The following is an 18228-nucleotide window of genomic DNA, read 5'->3' as shown; positions in this document are numbered from 1 at the left end:
AAGGGTACTCGGTCAGATTTAAGGGGTGTTTGTTTGAAGAAGCCTGTGTGGTTGTTACAGACTCTGCTAGTGATTCGCATTCATCCTATGCTGCTTAAAGGCTTTTGGCATGGGTGAGCTGGGCCCGGGCCCAAGGCGCTGATCTTCAGAGGGGCGCGCCGAGCTGCCTGCTTTGGAGGCATGCAAACAGCAGCGCTCCTATCACGTCTCCAGTTATTAGGTGTAAAGTCCTTTTTGATCATTTTTAACATGGTGCATGTGCTGATTTTACACTCTTGTCCCCCTTCCTTGCCCTCCTATCTCCTTCCACCTCCTGCCGCCACCATCATCAACAACCCCAACTTCCCTCACAAACAACATGGCATCAGATCGATGGAGATAATCTGTGGGTGATTCAGGTGAGTTGGGGCAGGAAAGGAAAGTGTTCGTACTCAGAGACCAGTCACAGCTGCATTTAGCACACAGAAGGGCCCCCTCTGCTGGCTCCTTTTATTCAACAGGTAGAGCGCCACATATCTGTTCGCCTAAGGCACTATCCGAGCAAGGGCCAGCTCTGCTTTAAAGGATATGCCTATTGGTTTCACTTCTCACAGTCTTCCTACTGAATCAGAAAAGAGCAGTGTGATGCAAAGGTGACAAGATTCCTCGTTGCTGATGCTTAATTTGTAAAATAATGGGGCATATTTACAAGCCTCTCCTACCACTTTGTGCCACCATAGCGCCATGCTTTTTTTTACTCTAAGGCGGCGTTAAGGAGGCCTTTCTCCTGCACCATATTATGCCTACACCAGGCATAGTGTATGCAAGGGGGGCATGCAGGCACAGGGAGGCCTGAAAAAAATGCGCAGTGAAATTTACATTTCACTGCACCATTTTTTCCATCATTTTTAACGCCTGCTTAGAGCAGGCTGTAAAATGATACATCCATTTTAATCAATGGACCTCTCTGTGTTTTGCTGCACTAGCGTCAACATTTTGGTGACTGGTGGAACAAAGCGCCAGAATAGCGTCAAAAAGGTTGACACTATTGTTCTAACGACCGACATGGTGCGCAGTATTCTAAATACAGAGCAACCATGGTGTCGTTTGGTGGGGCAGGGGCGACACAAGAAAAATGGCGCATCTGGACCGATGCACTACTTTCTTGTGAATATGCCCCCATATGTGTTGGGCCTAAAGTTTTGTTCAGAAGCTGCAACTGGCGCCACAAATATCAGGCCTGCCGCATACCAAGGCTGTTTAGTTTTGATTCCATCTCCCCCTTATTCCATCCACCACCATACATTCCATGTCACATTATCTCGCTCTTGCAGATTCTTTTTCACCCCTGCTTCTCCCTTTGCCGCAGTTTTTCCATCTTTCTCTTCATCTTTCATCTTCCCTTTTTGTGTTTTTCACTGACTTGCTCTGGACGAAAGTCTGCTGAGGAAAAATATGCACCAGTCTCCAAAAATGAGTGCCAGTAGAACCATCCTGCAGCAATGCCATCTTAAATTACGCACTGTTGTTGGTGTGAGGGGAGAGGTGGAAGAAGGGGCAAAAAAATACAGGTGTTCTACCAGGCTGAAGAGATCGAGAGAGAGAGAAATAAGAAAATCACTCAACTCATCTCTACTTCTGAAAGAAAGGTGTGATGTGGGATAGTCAAGCATTAGTAGTTGATGCCTTTTAAGCATAGAATGCCTGAAGAAAAGTCTGTATGGAACCCTCTCATGGGCCCAGATGTAGAAAGCGTTTTGCATGGCGCAAACTGCGAAATTTGCAGTTTGCGCCATGCAAAACACGCATCCCAATGCACATTCCCATTTTGCGAGTCGGTACCGACTCGCAAAATAGAAAAGCGACTCGCAAATAGGAAGGGGTGTTCCCTTCCTATTTGCGGTTCGCATTGCAATTCGCAGTCAGCACACATCTCAAGTGGGTGCTAACTCATTCGCAAAAGGGAAGGGGTCCCCACGGGACCCCTTCCCCTTTGTGAATGTCGGCAAAAATGTTTTTTCAGAGCAGGCAGTGGTCCAATGGACCACTGCCTACTCTGAAAAAACGAAACCAAATGGTTTCATTTTTTCTTTTGTATTGCAACTCGTTTTCCTTTAAGGACAACGGGCTGCAATACAAAAAAAAAAACTGCTTTATTAAAAAATCAGTCACAGACATGGAGGTCTGCTGTCTCCAGCAGGCCACCATCCCTGTGAGTGCAGGGAATCGCAAGGGGGTCGCAATTGCGACCCACCTCATTAATATTAATGAGGTGGGTCTTTGCGACCCGCTTGCGATTTGCAGATGGTGTCTGAGACACCATTCTGCATACGATTTTGCGAATTGGAAATTGCGAGTTGCGCATCTGGCCCTTGGTCCCTATGGAGAAGTCTTTTAGCTAGGTCCTCCTCTTCCAAATAATTTAGTTTACGTTAGTGGAGTGAGGGAAATATTTTCCTTCTAGTGGGATGGTGCCAAATAACCACAGAGCAGCGATGTCAAGCAAAAACATCAATTTTAATAGGACAGGTCTTGTTTACAAACCCTTGGCAACATCCCTTACAACTAATATTCCCTACCTCACTAATCCATCTGATTTCCTCACATTCCCTAATCATTAAATCTCCCAGTAACTCAATGGCTCAAAGAGCCCACAACCAAGTCAGATTATTTTAGCTCTCTAAATCGTCCTACAGACTTCTCAATTACCTTCCTGATGTTCTCTCTTTCAAATGTCGTCCATGTCCTTCAGCCTTTCCTTTTCATCAACCTTCATTCTCCAAACACCTATCCCTTACTGTTCCCTCGAGATGGAATCATCTGATCTGTAACAATCCAACGCCCAGCTCCCAGGTGTGTAAGGATATTAGCCAAAAAGAGGATAAACTGCACATCACCCCTTACTTTAACTCCTTTCCCAAGTACCACCCACAAACTAATCTGTTAGTCCCACCCTCTGCTTAGAGGAGCTCACCACCCGCCCAAAATGCATGGGGGCGACCCTGCCTACACTCAACGCCCATTCTGTTACCCACCCTGGAACGATTCAGACTTGAATTAAGTCTCATTGGAGGCGGATCTCAGTCATTTGAAGCAATTCACAGTCTGTCAGAGCAATATCAAATCAGTTAGAGTACTCAGCCCAGAGCTCTTATCCTGCACATCAGCCCTACATGGCTTCCCCCTTGCACTTTGTGCCTCACAACGAAGGGAAAGGTATTCCCTATATGGAGAGTGATGTTACTAGACTGCCCACACTGGTGGAGCAATTTCGTAGCGGTATTTTCACATGGATCTACAAGTGTGGAAAGTACTAATGTTTTTTTTTTCTAGTGACCTTTTTGTTCAATGTTCATAATCTTCAAGACGGTCAAGAGTATATTGAAATGTGGTAAAACAAGAACTAAAGAAATAACGGAACAGAACTTTGAAGGTGGGGTAGGGTGGAATAAAAAAAGCTTGGGTGGCGTGGAGAAAGGAATAAACACAGTGTGAGGAGGAGACTGCAACACAGAGCACGTTGGGTTGGGGCGGGTATTGTATGGGAGAAGCAGCACGCGATGGAGACTACTTGTGGAGGAAGAAGCAAAACAGTGCACAGGGCAGGTATTTGGGGGAAGCAGCACTGGAGCAAGAGCGAGAAAACACCGGCTACCCTCATGCAGTTCTTAAAGAAAAATTAAAAAATAGTACTCTGAATCTGAGCAGTGGAAGGACACAAGCCACCCAAACAAAAAGATAGTAAAGATGATATGCTGCAGGAGAAAGCCGTTACAAAAATAGCAAATGAGAGTGACAAGAAAGCCAGTTCACGTAAGCAGTTAGTTGTCTCTAAATCCACTGTAAGTTGTTGGTATGGTCCACAAGAGGTCATTTGCAAACAGCCAGCTAAAAGCTGTCTGTAGGCGAGACCTAAAAACGTGCACTGGCAGAGCCGATAGGTTTGGGTTTAATGTGCTAACTCAGGTAAAACCAGGCATTAACTGATGATGCTTACATGTGTGGCATGCACAAATGGTGTTTATCACTTTAATGCCTGACCTGTTGACTTTGCCAATAATGGGGGGTAAAAGTTGCCAAAAAAGGATTGCTTTCTGCATAGAGTGATGCTAAATGTGGCCCAAAGAGGGATTATTCTCTGTACTATTTATTACTTTTTACCGATCGGGCCAGTTATAACATTTATGAGAATGGAAACACCGCAGATCATTTCCCTTTCACCTAGAAATCCCAGCTGCTTTTAGTGGACAACATAGCCAGGTGGGACGTTGGGTAACTGTAGAATTAATGGGTGATTTGTGCCATATATCCCAGTAGTACAATTTCAAAGGGGAACCTCAGGATTCCATACACATGTAGTCTCCATTAACTGCCATCTGCCTGCCGAACCACCCTTACTCCCCCTATTGGTAGCTCCGTGGGACGAATTAACAGGCCCAAATGCAGAGACCTTCGTAATAAAGGCCCTATTATGCATTTTTGATGACTTATTTTAGCGAAGTCTAATTTCACAGCATTTTATTCTTGTAATTTAAAGTTTAGCAGGTATGTGAAGCTCGCATGTTTAAAAAATACTTCGTGAACTAGACCGTGGAAAAATGTCTCCGTTTTGCTCTTTACTACCAGAAGCAGGTGATTAGAGGGTTCCATCACAAAATATCGACTACAATAATATCAGCGCACAAAAACATTATCAAAAATATTGTTAGCATAAATATATTCTTCCTGTAATAGGAGTTCCAAAATTGTTGTGACAGAAATATTGTGGAATGGAATATCATCAAAAACAAGGTAAGAATAGCGATTTTTTTAGATAATTTTAAACTGTAAAATAATATTTTCTAAATATTATAGTGAAACATACTAAACTGTATACTACTTTTTTTATTCCCACATATAAACACAACAGTAAATAAACAGTTTTTTTATAATTATAAAAAAAAGCAGTAAAGATTCTAAGGCCCTTCTCACAGTCAAAATATCAGGTTTATTACGATGTAAACGAAAATGGATTACAGCTCTACAGCCTCTTTCAAGCATAGGTTCTATAACCCTTAGAAAATAAATAGTTCACCCAGACACCATTATAAGAAGACATTGTAAACAGACTAGGTCCTAAGGAACCAAAACAATGACATTAATGGTACTTCAAAATATACTACATTACTTTTGTGATCAAAACAAGATTACATTATGTAAAATGATACTATAGTGTAATATATTCAAGGAAAATATTCAAGGAAAATATGCCACTCAATAATATGAATGAATTAATTCACTGGTAAAGTCCATGTCGCCCCCTAAGTTTTCATAAACCTTGTGACTTTCCGGCATTTGCTGAGTAAGGTCCAACTTCTTACTTTGATTTACCCGCTCAACAATTTAATCAGCAATCCATTTAAAATCCAAACATTAGAATAATCTTTAACCCCTTCACTGCCAGGCTTTTCCACCTCAGGTGCCAGGGCTTTTTGTTAGCTATTTGGGATAGTTTGGGCTGAGGCCCTCATAACATTTTGTACACATAAGCTACCCACGCCAAATTTGCGTCCTTTTTTCCAACGCCATAGGGATTCTAGAGGTACCCAGAGTTTGTGGGTTCCCCTGGAGGACACCAAGGAATTAGCCAAAATACAGCGTAAATTTTGTTTTTTTTATAAAACAAATGGGGAAAAAAGGGCTGCAGAAGAAGCCTTGTGTTTTTTTTCCCTGGAAATGGCATCAACAAAGTGTTTGCGGTGCTAAAATCACCATCTTCCCACCTTTCAAGAACAGGCAGACTTGAATCAGAAAAACACATTTTTCAACACAATTTTGGCATTTTACTGGGGCATACCCCATTTTTACTATTTTTGTGCCTCCTTCCAGTTAGTGACAGATATGGGTGTGAAACCAATGGTGGATCCCAGACAGCTAAATATTTCTAAAACGTAGGCAAAATTCCAAATTCAGCAAGGGGTCATTTGCGTAGATCCTACATGGTTTTCCTACAGAAAATAACAGCTGAAATAAAATAAAATATTCAAATTGAGGTAAAAAAAACACAGCAATTATTCTCCACGTTTTACTCTGTAACTTTTTCCTGGAATGTCAGATTTCCAAAAGCAATATACCGTTACGTCTGCTGGACTCTTCTGGTTGTGGGGATATATATAGGGCTTATAGGTTCATCAAGAACTCTAGGTACCCAGAGTCAATTAAGGAGCTGCACCTTGCAATGGGTTTTCATTGGATACCGGGTATACAGCAGTTCATTTGGTGAAATATGAAGAGTGAAAAATAGGTATCAAGGAAACCTTTGTATTTCCAAATTGGGCACAAGATAAGGTATTGAGAAGCAGTGGTTGTTTGCACATCTCTGAATTCTGGGGACCCCATACTAGAATGTGAATTACAGGGCATTTCTCAAACAGTTGTCTTTTTTACACACTGTCTTACATTTGGAAGGAAAGAATTTAGAGAAAATCAAGGTGCAATAACACTTGTTCTTCTTTTCTGTGTTCCCCCAAGTCTCCCGATAAAAATGGTACCTCACTCGCGTGGGTAGGACTAATGCCTGCGACAGGAAACGCAACATGGACACATCACATTTTTACATTGAAGTCTGACGTGTTTTTTGGAAAGTGCCTAGCTGTGGATTTTGGACATTAGCTCAGCCAGCACCTAGGGAAACCTAGCAAACCTAAACATTTTTTAAAACTAGACCCCTAAGGGATTTCTGAATGGGGTGACTTGTGGGGCTCTCACCAGGTTCTGTTACCCAGAATCCTTTGCAAACCTCAAAATATGGCAAAAAGAACACTTTTCCTCACATTTCAGTGACAGAAAGTTCTGGAATCTGAGAGAAGCCACACATTTACTTGCACCCAGCATTTCCCCAAGTCTCCTGATAAAAATAGTACCTCACTTGTGTGGGTAGGCCTTGTGCCCGCATCAGGAAATGCCCCAAAATACAACATGGAAACCTCACATTTTCCCAAAGAAAACAGACCTGTTTTTTGCAAAGTGCCTAGCTGTGGTTTTTGTCCTCTAGCTCAGCCGGCACCTAGGGAAACCTAACAAACCTGTGCATTTTTTAAAACTAGACACCTAGGGGAATCCAGGATGGGGTAACTTGTGGGGCTCTCACCAGGTTCTGTTACCCAGAACCCTTTGCAAACCTTAACATTTGGCAAAAGATACTTTTTCCTCACATTTTGGTGACAGAAAGTTCTGTAATCTGAGAGGAGCCACAAATTTCCTTCCACCCAGCGTTTCCCCAAGTCTCCCAATAAAAATGGTACCTCACTTGTGTGGGTAGGCCTAGTGCCCGAGACAGGAAATGCCCCAAAACACAACATGGACACGTCACATTTTCCCAAAGAAAACTGACCTGTTTTTTGCAAAGTGCCTAGCTGTGGATTTTGGCCTCTAGCTCAGCTGGCACCTAGGAAAACCTAACAAACCTGGACATTTCTGAAAACTAGACACCTAGGGGAACCCAGGATGGGGTAACCCGTGGTGCTCTCACTAGGTTCTGTTACCCAGAATCCTTAGCAAACCTCAAAATTTAGCAAAAAAAAACACTTTTCCTCATATTTGGTGCTGCAAAGTTCTGGAATCTGAGGGGAGCCACAAACTTCCATCTACACAGCGCTCCCCCAGGTCTCCGGATAAAAATGGTACCTCACTTGTGTGGATAGGTCTAGTGCCCGTGACAGGAAATGCCTCAAAACACTACGTGGACACATCAAAATTATCAAATACAAAACTACTTGTTTTTGCAGGGGGTCATCTGCATTTTTGGTCCTGGGCTCAGCAGCCATCTAGGGAAACCTACCAATCCTAGAGATTTCTGAAAACTAGACACCCAAAGGAGTCCAGGGAGGTGTGACTGCGTGGATCCCCCAGTGTTTTCTTATCCAGAATCCTCGATAAACCTCAAATTTTGGAAAAAAAACAAATTTTCCCCACATTTCTATGTGGGATCACCGCAATGGCACAAATTTCCTACCAACCAACATTCCCCTCAGTCTCATGATAAAAATGATACCTCACTTGTGTAGGTGGGCCAAGTGCCTGTGACAGGGAAGAGCCAAAAACCTGTCAAAAATGAGGGGGAAACAAAGCGGGTCCAAAAGGGCAGTTTGAAAAAAAAAAACGTTTTTAGGGCTTGCCTTTGATTTCTCAGTATGGTCACACGTGCAGGTTTTATGTTCAAATGAACTGCACAAAGGTCGTACATGAAGGCCAGCCCCTGTAAAGAGAGCTCATAGGGTACTGCTGTAAGGGATGAACTGATGGTTGTGCTGGGGGAGTCAGTGCACAGTACATGGCCAAAAAACAGCTGATCTGTGCACCTCTACTAGGCATGGTCACAGGCCATGCATTTTGTTTAATGCAAGCTGATTGACTGATCAAAGGTCATGGCCAAAGTAAATCATTACAAAGCTCAAGAAATTCACAAAACTCTTATTTTGATTTTATGTTGAGGTTCATCATGCTTGTGTATTAGGATTGCCTTAAAATCTACATAACAAAATGCTAACAAATAACTTTCAATAAAACATCAGTCATCTTCCTCTTTGATTTCATTCTAAAGCAAACAAAGCCATGTATAGTCTTTAAAACATCACCATAGGTGTCAGTTTTGGCTGGCCATTAGTGCAGCTGAAAATGAATAAAGTTCGAACTTCGAGTACCATCGCATTGCCTGGTAAAATCTCTTAATTAGCATCAATATGGCTTAGTACATCAAACTAAATAATACAGTAATAAATACTATAAAATATCTTTACAAATTGAATAGCATCACTTTTACCATTTACCATTCCCTGGTAAATTATGCACCTCTGTGCCTGACCGAATAACCACACTGAACATAGAGCTGTCTCCCCGTTGGACAACATGACCATGCTCTAATTCCCAACAGGGATGCAGAACCATTTCAATCCCCCTTGGCTAACTGTGGCAACTGTTTGGCCCCGATTCAGTATGAACGCAACAGAGAATATGGTCAACGCTAAAATATTATTTGAAGGTAGATAGGAAGTACATAGAAACTGTCATTTTAATATGTATTTGATACTCAAAAATGCATAATGCAGCCACAGGAACAACGTTAGCCCAACACAGAAGTGACTTGTCACCATCTTTTTCTTATTCTGCCGCAGATTCAACATCCATTGAAAGTATGGAAGCAGTGCTCAGCCTGCAGGACCATCTTCACGAAGCACTCCTGGACTATGAGCAGGAACACCACATGGAGGACGCCCACCGAGGGGGCAGGCTCCTTATGACACTTCCACTTCTGCGCCAGACTGCCGATGAGGCTGTCCGCGGATTTTGCCAAATCCGGCTTGAGGGGAGGGTACCTATGCACAAACTATTCCTGGAGATGCTCGAAGCCAAAATGTGACTTTTGTTGTTGGATGAAAAGGGATGGGAACTGCGGTGAGCAATAGCCACCCTCAAGACATTATGGCCCTCATTCTGGAACTGTAGATGGAGAAGATCAACAACAAATACTAAGAGAAGGTGAATTTTCTCCATGACATTTACTCCACTCTAATGACCATTACAACAACCACAACTGGAAGCTGTTTGCTGAAAAATTGAACCTAAATTATTTGATATACAAAACATACAATGCCGTTGACCACCACTTGAAGCCCAATTCTATCTGATGGTTTACACTAAATAAGAACTCTGGAATGTTGTGAGCATCATTTAAGACTGGAGTGACACAGCCCTCCTCGGTCAACATTCCAATATTTTCCTTTCTGTTCCTTCTTGTTCCATTGTGAACATTCTACCATCAATGGGTGGAATGTTCTAAAAGCATTCTTTTTATACATGTATTTATTTATTCGATTTTTTTTTATTGAGTCGTCCTGATCCAAGGCAAGTGTATGCATCACATACTGGAGATACATGTTTAAGAAACCATGCCTAGTACGTTTGAAAGTACAGAGTATTCACAAAGGTAATTAGTGTAACTTAAGTGATGACAAATATGGTAGGTCAGGTTCATCTACAACCGATGTTAGACACATATGGCAAGAGCTCTGAGTGAGCAGGTAGCCAGGAGGTGATTCTTCAAACTGATCGTGAACAATGCAAAAGAGCTGGCCATGCCCCTCTGCCGTGGGCAATTACTAGTCATTAAATACCCTCTCCCTTGTTTTAGGCATCCGCATGGGCCTGTAACTTGGGGAAACGGGACTTAATACTAGCATAGCCAAAGCCAGTGGGCTATAAAGCTATATATACAACGTATTGTAATGTTACCACTTGATAAAGGCATTTTCCTGTACTGCATTAGTAAAAGTGTCTTACAACCTAAATTGACTATAGTAGAATGGCCTCACATATCCCGGGGGCCACACAGTAGTAAAGTTCATGATCACTTTCTCGGTCATCTGAAATCGTTGTTTCTTTTTTTGTCGTATGGAATTTGGTGCTTAAGCATATATTTCTTTTAGTGTGGCAATTAATGTTGTCACCAATCCTTCTCAGCCAAGAATTAATTGTGTAAATGTATGTCCTGTTTTGTATCTTTCTTTCTCTAAAAACGAATGGGCAGAAACAAAGAAGAAGAGTCCTCCCCCGAAGAAGTGCATGGTGGGCTGAAAGGTGAAAAACATTTTATAGATTCGGAGCCTGAGAACACTAAAAGCGATTACTAAATACATTGACAGATAGGTACAAAGTCTTGATGTCGAGATCGGCAGTATTCTGTAAAGGTCTTTGTCTGTCCATACTTCCTTCTGTGCAACAAGCACAGTTCCTTAATTCACAAGGAGCAGCATGTGTAGTTGATTTAAACATATGATGTTCTGAAAAGACAACAGTATAGGATCAAAAGATATGACTTACAGATGAAAAATAAAGGATTTGTTGTCTAGCCAAACCATCTAGACCGCTATAAGTGTGCTAACATTGACAATATCAACTGGTTTTTCTACCCATGATTCTGACATTGAAGCACTTTTGCAAAATATTCTAACGCTTCACCTCCCTTTGAGCCATTTCCTTTTTTTACCTTGAAATAAAAATATAGCTGGGCTGACCTTCAGATAACTGTTGTTCCATTCTCTGTATGTCAAATTCACTTGAAGTCACTGTAAAAGAAAAACACAACACTCAGGATAGCCTCTAAAGTCTAATGTGATTAATGAAAAATAGCCAGTATGCAAGCAAACAAATGCAAGGCAAATGCCATTTCAACAGCCCAGACCTTAGGCCCCAAATCTTTTGGAGCACGTAATCCTAAAACCAAGACCTTAGCTTTTCATTATTATACAGCCTTGTCTCAGTATATGTGATTGGAAGTGGGAAGACACAACACTGAATATGCAACTAAGTGATACTAGCTAATGAGCAGGTGCCAGGATCTTCTCCTGAGAAAGAATGTGGCAAGAGCTTGAAGAGCTGACAAGAAGGGACAGATAGGTGCAGAATCCACTATTTTTTAACATTCTTGATTTGTGGTGCTAATCCTCAGAACTAGGCTACACTTATTGCACAGTGCAAAAAATGTGCAATTGTACAACACAAAGTAAAAAAGCTGCAGTGCGTTAGAAATGCGTGTAACTTAGCAGGCATACTAGGATTTTAGTGGTCTGTACATTGGTAAATAATGATATAGCAATTCAGTAACAAAATGTAACAGAACATATCAAACCACACATCGGCATTAGAGTTTTCGTAATACATTTAATGGTATTAAGGCACAGATATAAGTAAGTATACTTTCTCATGTCACAAAGTCCCTCCATCAAAATTACAATCCAAGTGCAGAGTTTTCTAACAATGCCTCTGGAACTTGTAGCAATCATATTCAATTAAGCCATGTTTATGTTTTGCAGATGACCTCAAAGTTCCACATCATTTTTCAAGTCTAGGATTGCATGCTGTGGGCCAGAGTCCAAGTATACAGGCAATATGGAAAGTTTCTTATGCGGAGTCTTTCAAATGATACATTGTTAGGTACAGTGCATGCGTGAAAATCTTAGCAGAGCGAGGAAACTTAGGTAATACTGCCATGAAATACCTACAGATTGATAATTCAACCACAACAGTTTTTGGTACAACACTTTCATTAGTAGTGGTCAGGCTCATGAAATCAGCACCAAGTGGAAAAGACATGAGGACTTCATTCAGTAAAGCGGAGCCCTAATTTGCCACCTCCTAAGAGGTCATACAAAGACTTCAGCCTTAGTTGGTTTAGTTTGACAATTCACTCTTACAAATAGTACTACAGTGGTGCTGGCACCAAATGGGTCAATAAATCAATAACAAAATCTGAAGTTCTGGATATGAAGGCGGGTTACAGTTGCAGAAGTAAATTGTTGCCATAAACCATCATTTGGTCTTACCAAACTGTATCGGGATGAAGGTGCCTTTCTCTGCTAAGATGGTCATCCATGTACTGTACCTCAAAATCCATCATTTGAAGGACTCATCAGAAGAAACTTTCCATATTGCACATGTACTTGGAGTCTGGCTGCAAAATGCAGCGCTAAACTTGTAATATCAAGAGCAAGCGAGTGGCTCGGAGGGTGGACTGTGTGGGGTGCGGCTGCGCAGGGTGAGCGCAGTCTTGTCATCACTGTAAATTGATATAGAAATTTAAAGTCATCTACAAAACATAAAAATTGACTTTTCCGAACTTCCACACTGCACATGCATCAAACCACATTGAGGCCCTAATTACGTCTTCGGCGGACGGAAAAGGCCGTCTGCCGAAGGCCCGTGGTTAAGTTACCGTTAGTTCGGTCCCCTTCCCGCACCCCCTATTACGAGATTCCCGCTGACCCAGCAGGAAACAGCTCACAACATTGACCCCGGCTCATAATTGAGCCAGTGGAAATGTTGCAGTGTGTAGGGTGCACCAGCACTCATTGCGCTTTTCACTGTCTGCAGTGGACAGGGAAAAACGCAATGGCTGGCCATGGGGGCTCCTGCACTGCCCATGCCAAGTGCACCCCGTCCCCGCCAGCCTTTACACGACAGTGCTACCGCCATGCAATTGCAGGAGGAGAAGGGACTCATAATTCCCAAGGCAGCGTTTGCTTGCAGCACTGCCCTGCCGGATTAGGACCGCCAGCACCACTAGCCTCTCCACTGGAGAAGAAGTGGCGTTGCTCGCGGTCCGACCATGGCGAAACTGCCACAGTCGTAATGTGGCTGTCCGACCGCCACATTGGCGGCGGTCCAACCAGCAACTTGACCCCCAGCGTCGTAATGAGGCCCTTAATGTAAGGGAGGTTGATAAATTATGCTCCGTCTGCAGAGTTTGCGAAGTTTGGGCCACTCTGCATTACGCATGTTATGCGGAGTTCCGGACAAATTTTGCCAAATGATGTGTGGTGGAGTATTTCCTCGTGCGCAACTTGCCAACGGTAAGTTATACAAACCTATCTCTTTAGATCGTACACAAACCTAACTGTTTAGACCTTTTGGGTCTAATTCATACTACTTCTCTTTGACTAGTAGGTGTCTTACTTCAGGTGTTCCTACTTTTCCAATTTCCAGGAGGAAGGAATGGTTACTCATAGAAAAAAGTTTTGCAAATCAAACTCACAGATCTGTCCTACCTAATAGTAGTCTCTGGCAGCTCTTTTAATCAGTACCGAAACACCTAATGTGAAGGATGATAATCTTGTATGCACTTCCCTTTAAATATTTTGTTCTGCCATAGCTTGTCCACAATATTAGCATGCCACAATATACCAGAGTACAATTGGACAATGTATACTAAACCTACAGTTTTTTGAAGACAGCTCCATACTCTGCAGAAATAGCACCCTGAATTTGCCAGACTTCTTGGAAGCCCACCACAGTTGCTTCCACAGCTTAGTTGTTGTGTTAGCAGTATGCAGGATGGAGAAGAGAAGAGTGTTCCATTCCATATCTGTGTCATTGAATCCAGTTGCTGCTCAGTCAAGTGATAATGTATGATGCCTAGATCTGTTCACACAGTGTACAGTTTGCATAAACCGGTGACTTTAAATTGTATAGGATTAAAAGCCAGGAATCATGATGAGTGTCTGTGTATTGTTTTAAAACCCATCTGTACTAGCTATAATTGGTTTTATCAACTACAAATTGGGAAAGATTGTATACACATACAATGTCAAGAGAAAGCTTTATGTCTGCCTCAGGGCATGCTAGAAGAATTGTCCAAGATTGTTATACATTGTTAAGTTAATGTAATTCGTAGAACATTTAGTACCATGTCAGAGGCATATTGGCATATCTGAATAATGAGTTGGTGGTAATGTCAAGTATTTTCATAAATTAGTTATGCTAGGTCAGGCAGTTCTCTGTCTATGCAAGGACAGTGTCAGTAAGATCACCCAGTGATGCATTTCTTGCTAAAGAGCTGGAGCAAGTCCATCTTCACACATGAGCCCTCCCTCAGAAAATAATGGAGGCGGGAACTTAAAATAAAACATCATAGGAAATAATGTTAAATTACATTATTTACAATAGTTACAAATATAAATAGTTTTAGTTTAATGTAAAAAAATCACAACAGTAAACATTGTTAGTTTAATATATTTCATTAAACTTTTTGGAATTTAAAAATTACATCTGCTGTAGAAAGGAGCCAAGATGGCCACCTGAGTGGACATACCAGCTCACAGATCCCACAGATTATCGGCATCAGGACCCCACCCCTCCTCAGTCCTATCTGTTGCCATCATGGGGCTGACAAGTGCCTGTGAGTGGGCCCCCCACAGAACCGAATTGCAGGGATGTTGTGCTCGTATTGAGCAAGTGAGTGGCTCAGAGAGTGGCCTGTGTGGGGTGCAGCTACACAGGCTGAGGCAGAACCTGGAGCTGCCGTGGCTAGAAGAGGTGATGCCAAATGCCTCGGAGTTCAATAGGCAGCAGCCACAACACAAGCACAGTCAGTCGAAGTCGGCCTACCTGGAATGTGAACAGTGCTGGGCACGCCCAGGGCCAGAGAGCGCCCTTGCCGGGAGATGGGTGTGACGGTCGTGGCCTGGCAGCTCTCCAGTGCATAGAGAAGGCCACATGAGAGGGCCTGGGAGCTGCCGATCCGTCATTGTTTTTTTCACAGGGGGAAGAGGATGTGTCTCTCTCTCGCCCTCTTCCCAACATTGAACATCACCCTGTGGGGGCTGCCCCACTCACAGGATGCCATGGGGCTAAGTAGCAGGCAACTACCACAATGTGAGCAGGGCGTTGACCAGGGTAGGCCGGCCTGGAAGGAGTGCTTCATGGACAGTGATGGGCTCACTGGAAGTTGCCTTGCTGGGAGATGGAGGTGAGGGATGCAGCCTGGCGGTTTCCTGGTGCTTGGAGAGGGCTGCATGAGTAGGGTCTGGCGGCCGCCGATCATGTATGACTCTATTGGTCTTGCCCCCAAACCCGCCCTCTCCCCAACACAGGACATCTATGTGTGGGGGCCACCCCCCCACTTCACAAAGCAAGCAAAGGAGTCCGGGTGGGGAGCCTAGGGGCTGAGGACCTGTTGTGCAAATTGAGGGGAAGAGGTGATTGCAAGCTCCCTCCTCCCCCTTCTGATCATGGACAGGGGGCTACCCCCAGATATCCCCCTGAGGGGAAACTGTAAAAGGGGTTCGTTTTCCACGGGAGGATACCCATGAGAGGCAAGTGCCTACCCCCTCTCCTTAGCAAAGTAGGAGGGAGGGGGGCTGACCCCCCCGGACAAGAGGAGGCAGGACTGGCAACCGGTGCCACAATTATCTTGTTGGCACCTTCTGCCTATGGTCATGGCATGCCTCCAGGTCTGAAGTATAGCTTGAAGGGGCTGGATTGGCTCACATTTGGTTAGGAGTGCTGTGCAAGGGTGAACATGGAGCGCTTGGGCCTCAGGATTTATAGTGCCTCATCACTGGGCACAGATGCCACCTAAACCCAGGGGGGACCGGAAACGGCCTCCAAAAGGTACCACACAATTGAGGAGGGATTGGCCAGGATGGCTCAGGATGCCATTCCTGGAGAGGAAACCATGCTGGGGCATGCTTCATCCCTATCTAATCAAGATATTAAAAACTTGATTCTGGAGGTCAACAAGGCGTTGCTGCGTCAAGATATGGACATGACGAGAGAGAGTGCAAAAGACTTGGGCACTAGGGAAGATGGTGCGGGTGAGCTCTTAATGTACTACACTAGCCAACTGGTGGACCAAGAGAGATGTCTCCAGATGCAAGAGGTCAAGCTAGCCTACTTGGAGGACAGGTCTCAACAAAATAATCTACGCATACTAGAATTACCAACAGGAACAGAGTCCTTGCCAGTGTAAAAATTTCTGGAATCCTGGCTGCCTATTATCCTGCTGGGATTGGAGGGTAGGGAGGTCTGCAGGTAGACATAGCTCAAAGATCCCTGGGTGGCAAACCAAAACCTGGCACACCACCACATATGCTAATTGCTTTGTTGCTCAGATATACGTACAAAATGGGCAAACTGGAGGGTGTTCGTTAAGAGGGCGGAATTTAATGGTAACAGGATTTCTTTTTACCCTGACACTGGTGTGCCAACCCAAAAGAGATGTAAGTTGTTCATGGAGGTGAAAAGGAAACTTAGAGATCGCAGACTGGCCTATGCGCTGTTGCCTCCAGCATGTCTCAGAGTGGATTTGCAGAGGAAGAGGCATTTTTTTGACCATGCTGATGACACTATGCAATTCGAGAGCCATTGAACGGAATGACAGCGGAGGGTAGACACATATGAACACAGGACTACCGTTCAATGAGGTGTGGAAATGTGGATGACAATCTGTACAAAACTGATGGGAGTTTTTTATCAGTTGAGTGAGAATGTTACTCGAGTCGTACATGGTAGGGGTTGTGTCTAGGTATAGAGGAGCTCTTCAGCATGTGTGTGTAGATACTGGTAGCGTTGTTCTTTAGGCACCCCACACCTGGGGACCATGGGAGCAATGTGCTATGTTGCAGAGGTTTGACTGTTCTTTGGTGGGGTTGGGTCGACACCATATGTGTTGCTTGTGGAGGCCAGGTTGGAGTGAGCTACACGGTGGGGGCAGTACAGATCTTGGTTTTTAAGGAGAGGAACTTATGCTATCAGCATGACTGTAACTCAACAGCACAGGCAGGGCACTGGAAAAGAGAGGAGCACATCTTACACACATGAAGGTGAAAGTGTTATCCTGGAACAATAAGGGGATACAGAACCCTAAGTAAGCACCAGAGAGTATGGCAATATGTATGCAAGCAACAGGCACAAATAGTGATCCTACAAGAAATGCATGTTACCCCAGAAACGTGAGTCAATATGTTCAAAATGGGAGGGCAAACCAGAGCATGCCAGTTTCAGTTAATCAGGGTGCGGAGTGTTATTATGGGTGGATGCCAGTGTCCCCCTGAAGGTGGACATGGAATTGAAGGCAGCTGATGGCCACTATATGGGAGTGGTGGGGGAAATTTGTGACAAACTTACGGTGCTGCTGATACATATGAACCCAACATAGATACACCACACCGTTTTGAGGGAGTGGTGTGCCTACTGACACCACAGGCACATTACAAAATTATATGGATGGGAGACTGAAATTGTGTGTTAGATAGAAACCTGGATAGCTCAAGGCTCACTGCAAGGCCACTGGGCAGGTCCTCTAGGGTACTATTAGAGGGTATGGACACTTGAGCTCTTGAGGAGAAGGCACGGTCAGATAAGGGGTTACTCCTTTTATCCTCCCCTGCATGGGACCTTCTCCAGAATCAATTACATGTTTGTACACCTAGAACAGGCCACACACTTTGAGGCAGTCGAGTATTTGGACCGTACACTGTTGGATTATGCTCCACTTGCGGAGGGGCTTCTGGGCCAGGCCTACGTGGTGCCAGTGCAGAAGTGGCACTTCTAACCGTGGGTGCTGCATGATCAAGCATCTAGGAAAAAAATTAGGGAGACAGTGCAGGAGTTTTTCACTGTAATCAGAATCGGTCCAATCTACTGGAGTAGTATCATAAGCCTTCAAGGTGACTATACGAGAGAAGTGTCTGACCACAAAGTATGGGGTGTGAAAATCATTGGTACACAGTAACAAGCCTTGAACGACAGATAGCAGACATACATAGACAAGCTCCACACACTGTTGTGACCTGGGATGCGTGGCACAGGTTTCAGGATGAGTTGGATGAGGCCCGGGACACCTTAGGGAAACATGACTATTGAACATGCTTGGAAACACAGCATGAGCAGGGTGATACACCTAGTCGTTTACTGGCATGGTAGGTTAACAGGGAG

At 43.8% G+C, this 18228-nt stretch overlaps 1 protein-coding gene across 1 annotated transcript in view; it reads left to right on the top strand.

Annotated features, from left to right (window-relative positions):
- The window catches only part of LOC138259451 (estrogen-related receptor gamma-like), a 139345-nt gene extending 125348 nt beyond the window's left edge, over positions 1 to 13997 (top strand). Inside the window, exon 7 of the mRNA XM_069207202.1 lies at positions 9132 to 13997. Within this exon, the coding sequence (XP_069063303.1) occupies positions 9132 to 9376 (245 nt within the window). The 3' untranslated portion in view covers positions 9377 to 13997. The remainder of the gene's footprint in view (positions 1 to 9131) is intronic.
- The last annotated feature ends 4231 nt before the right edge of the window (positions 13998 to 18228 follow it).

This window comes from Pleurodeles waltl, chromosome 9 (genome assembly GCF_031143425.1).
Source record: "Pleurodeles waltl isolate 20211129_DDA chromosome 9, aPleWal1.hap1.20221129, whole genome shotgun sequence".
In the NCBI taxonomy this organism is placed as follows: domain Eukaryota; kingdom Metazoa; phylum Chordata; class Amphibia; order Caudata; family Salamandridae; genus Pleurodeles; species Pleurodeles waltl.
This window is presented reverse-complemented; position numbering and strand designations above follow the sequence as displayed.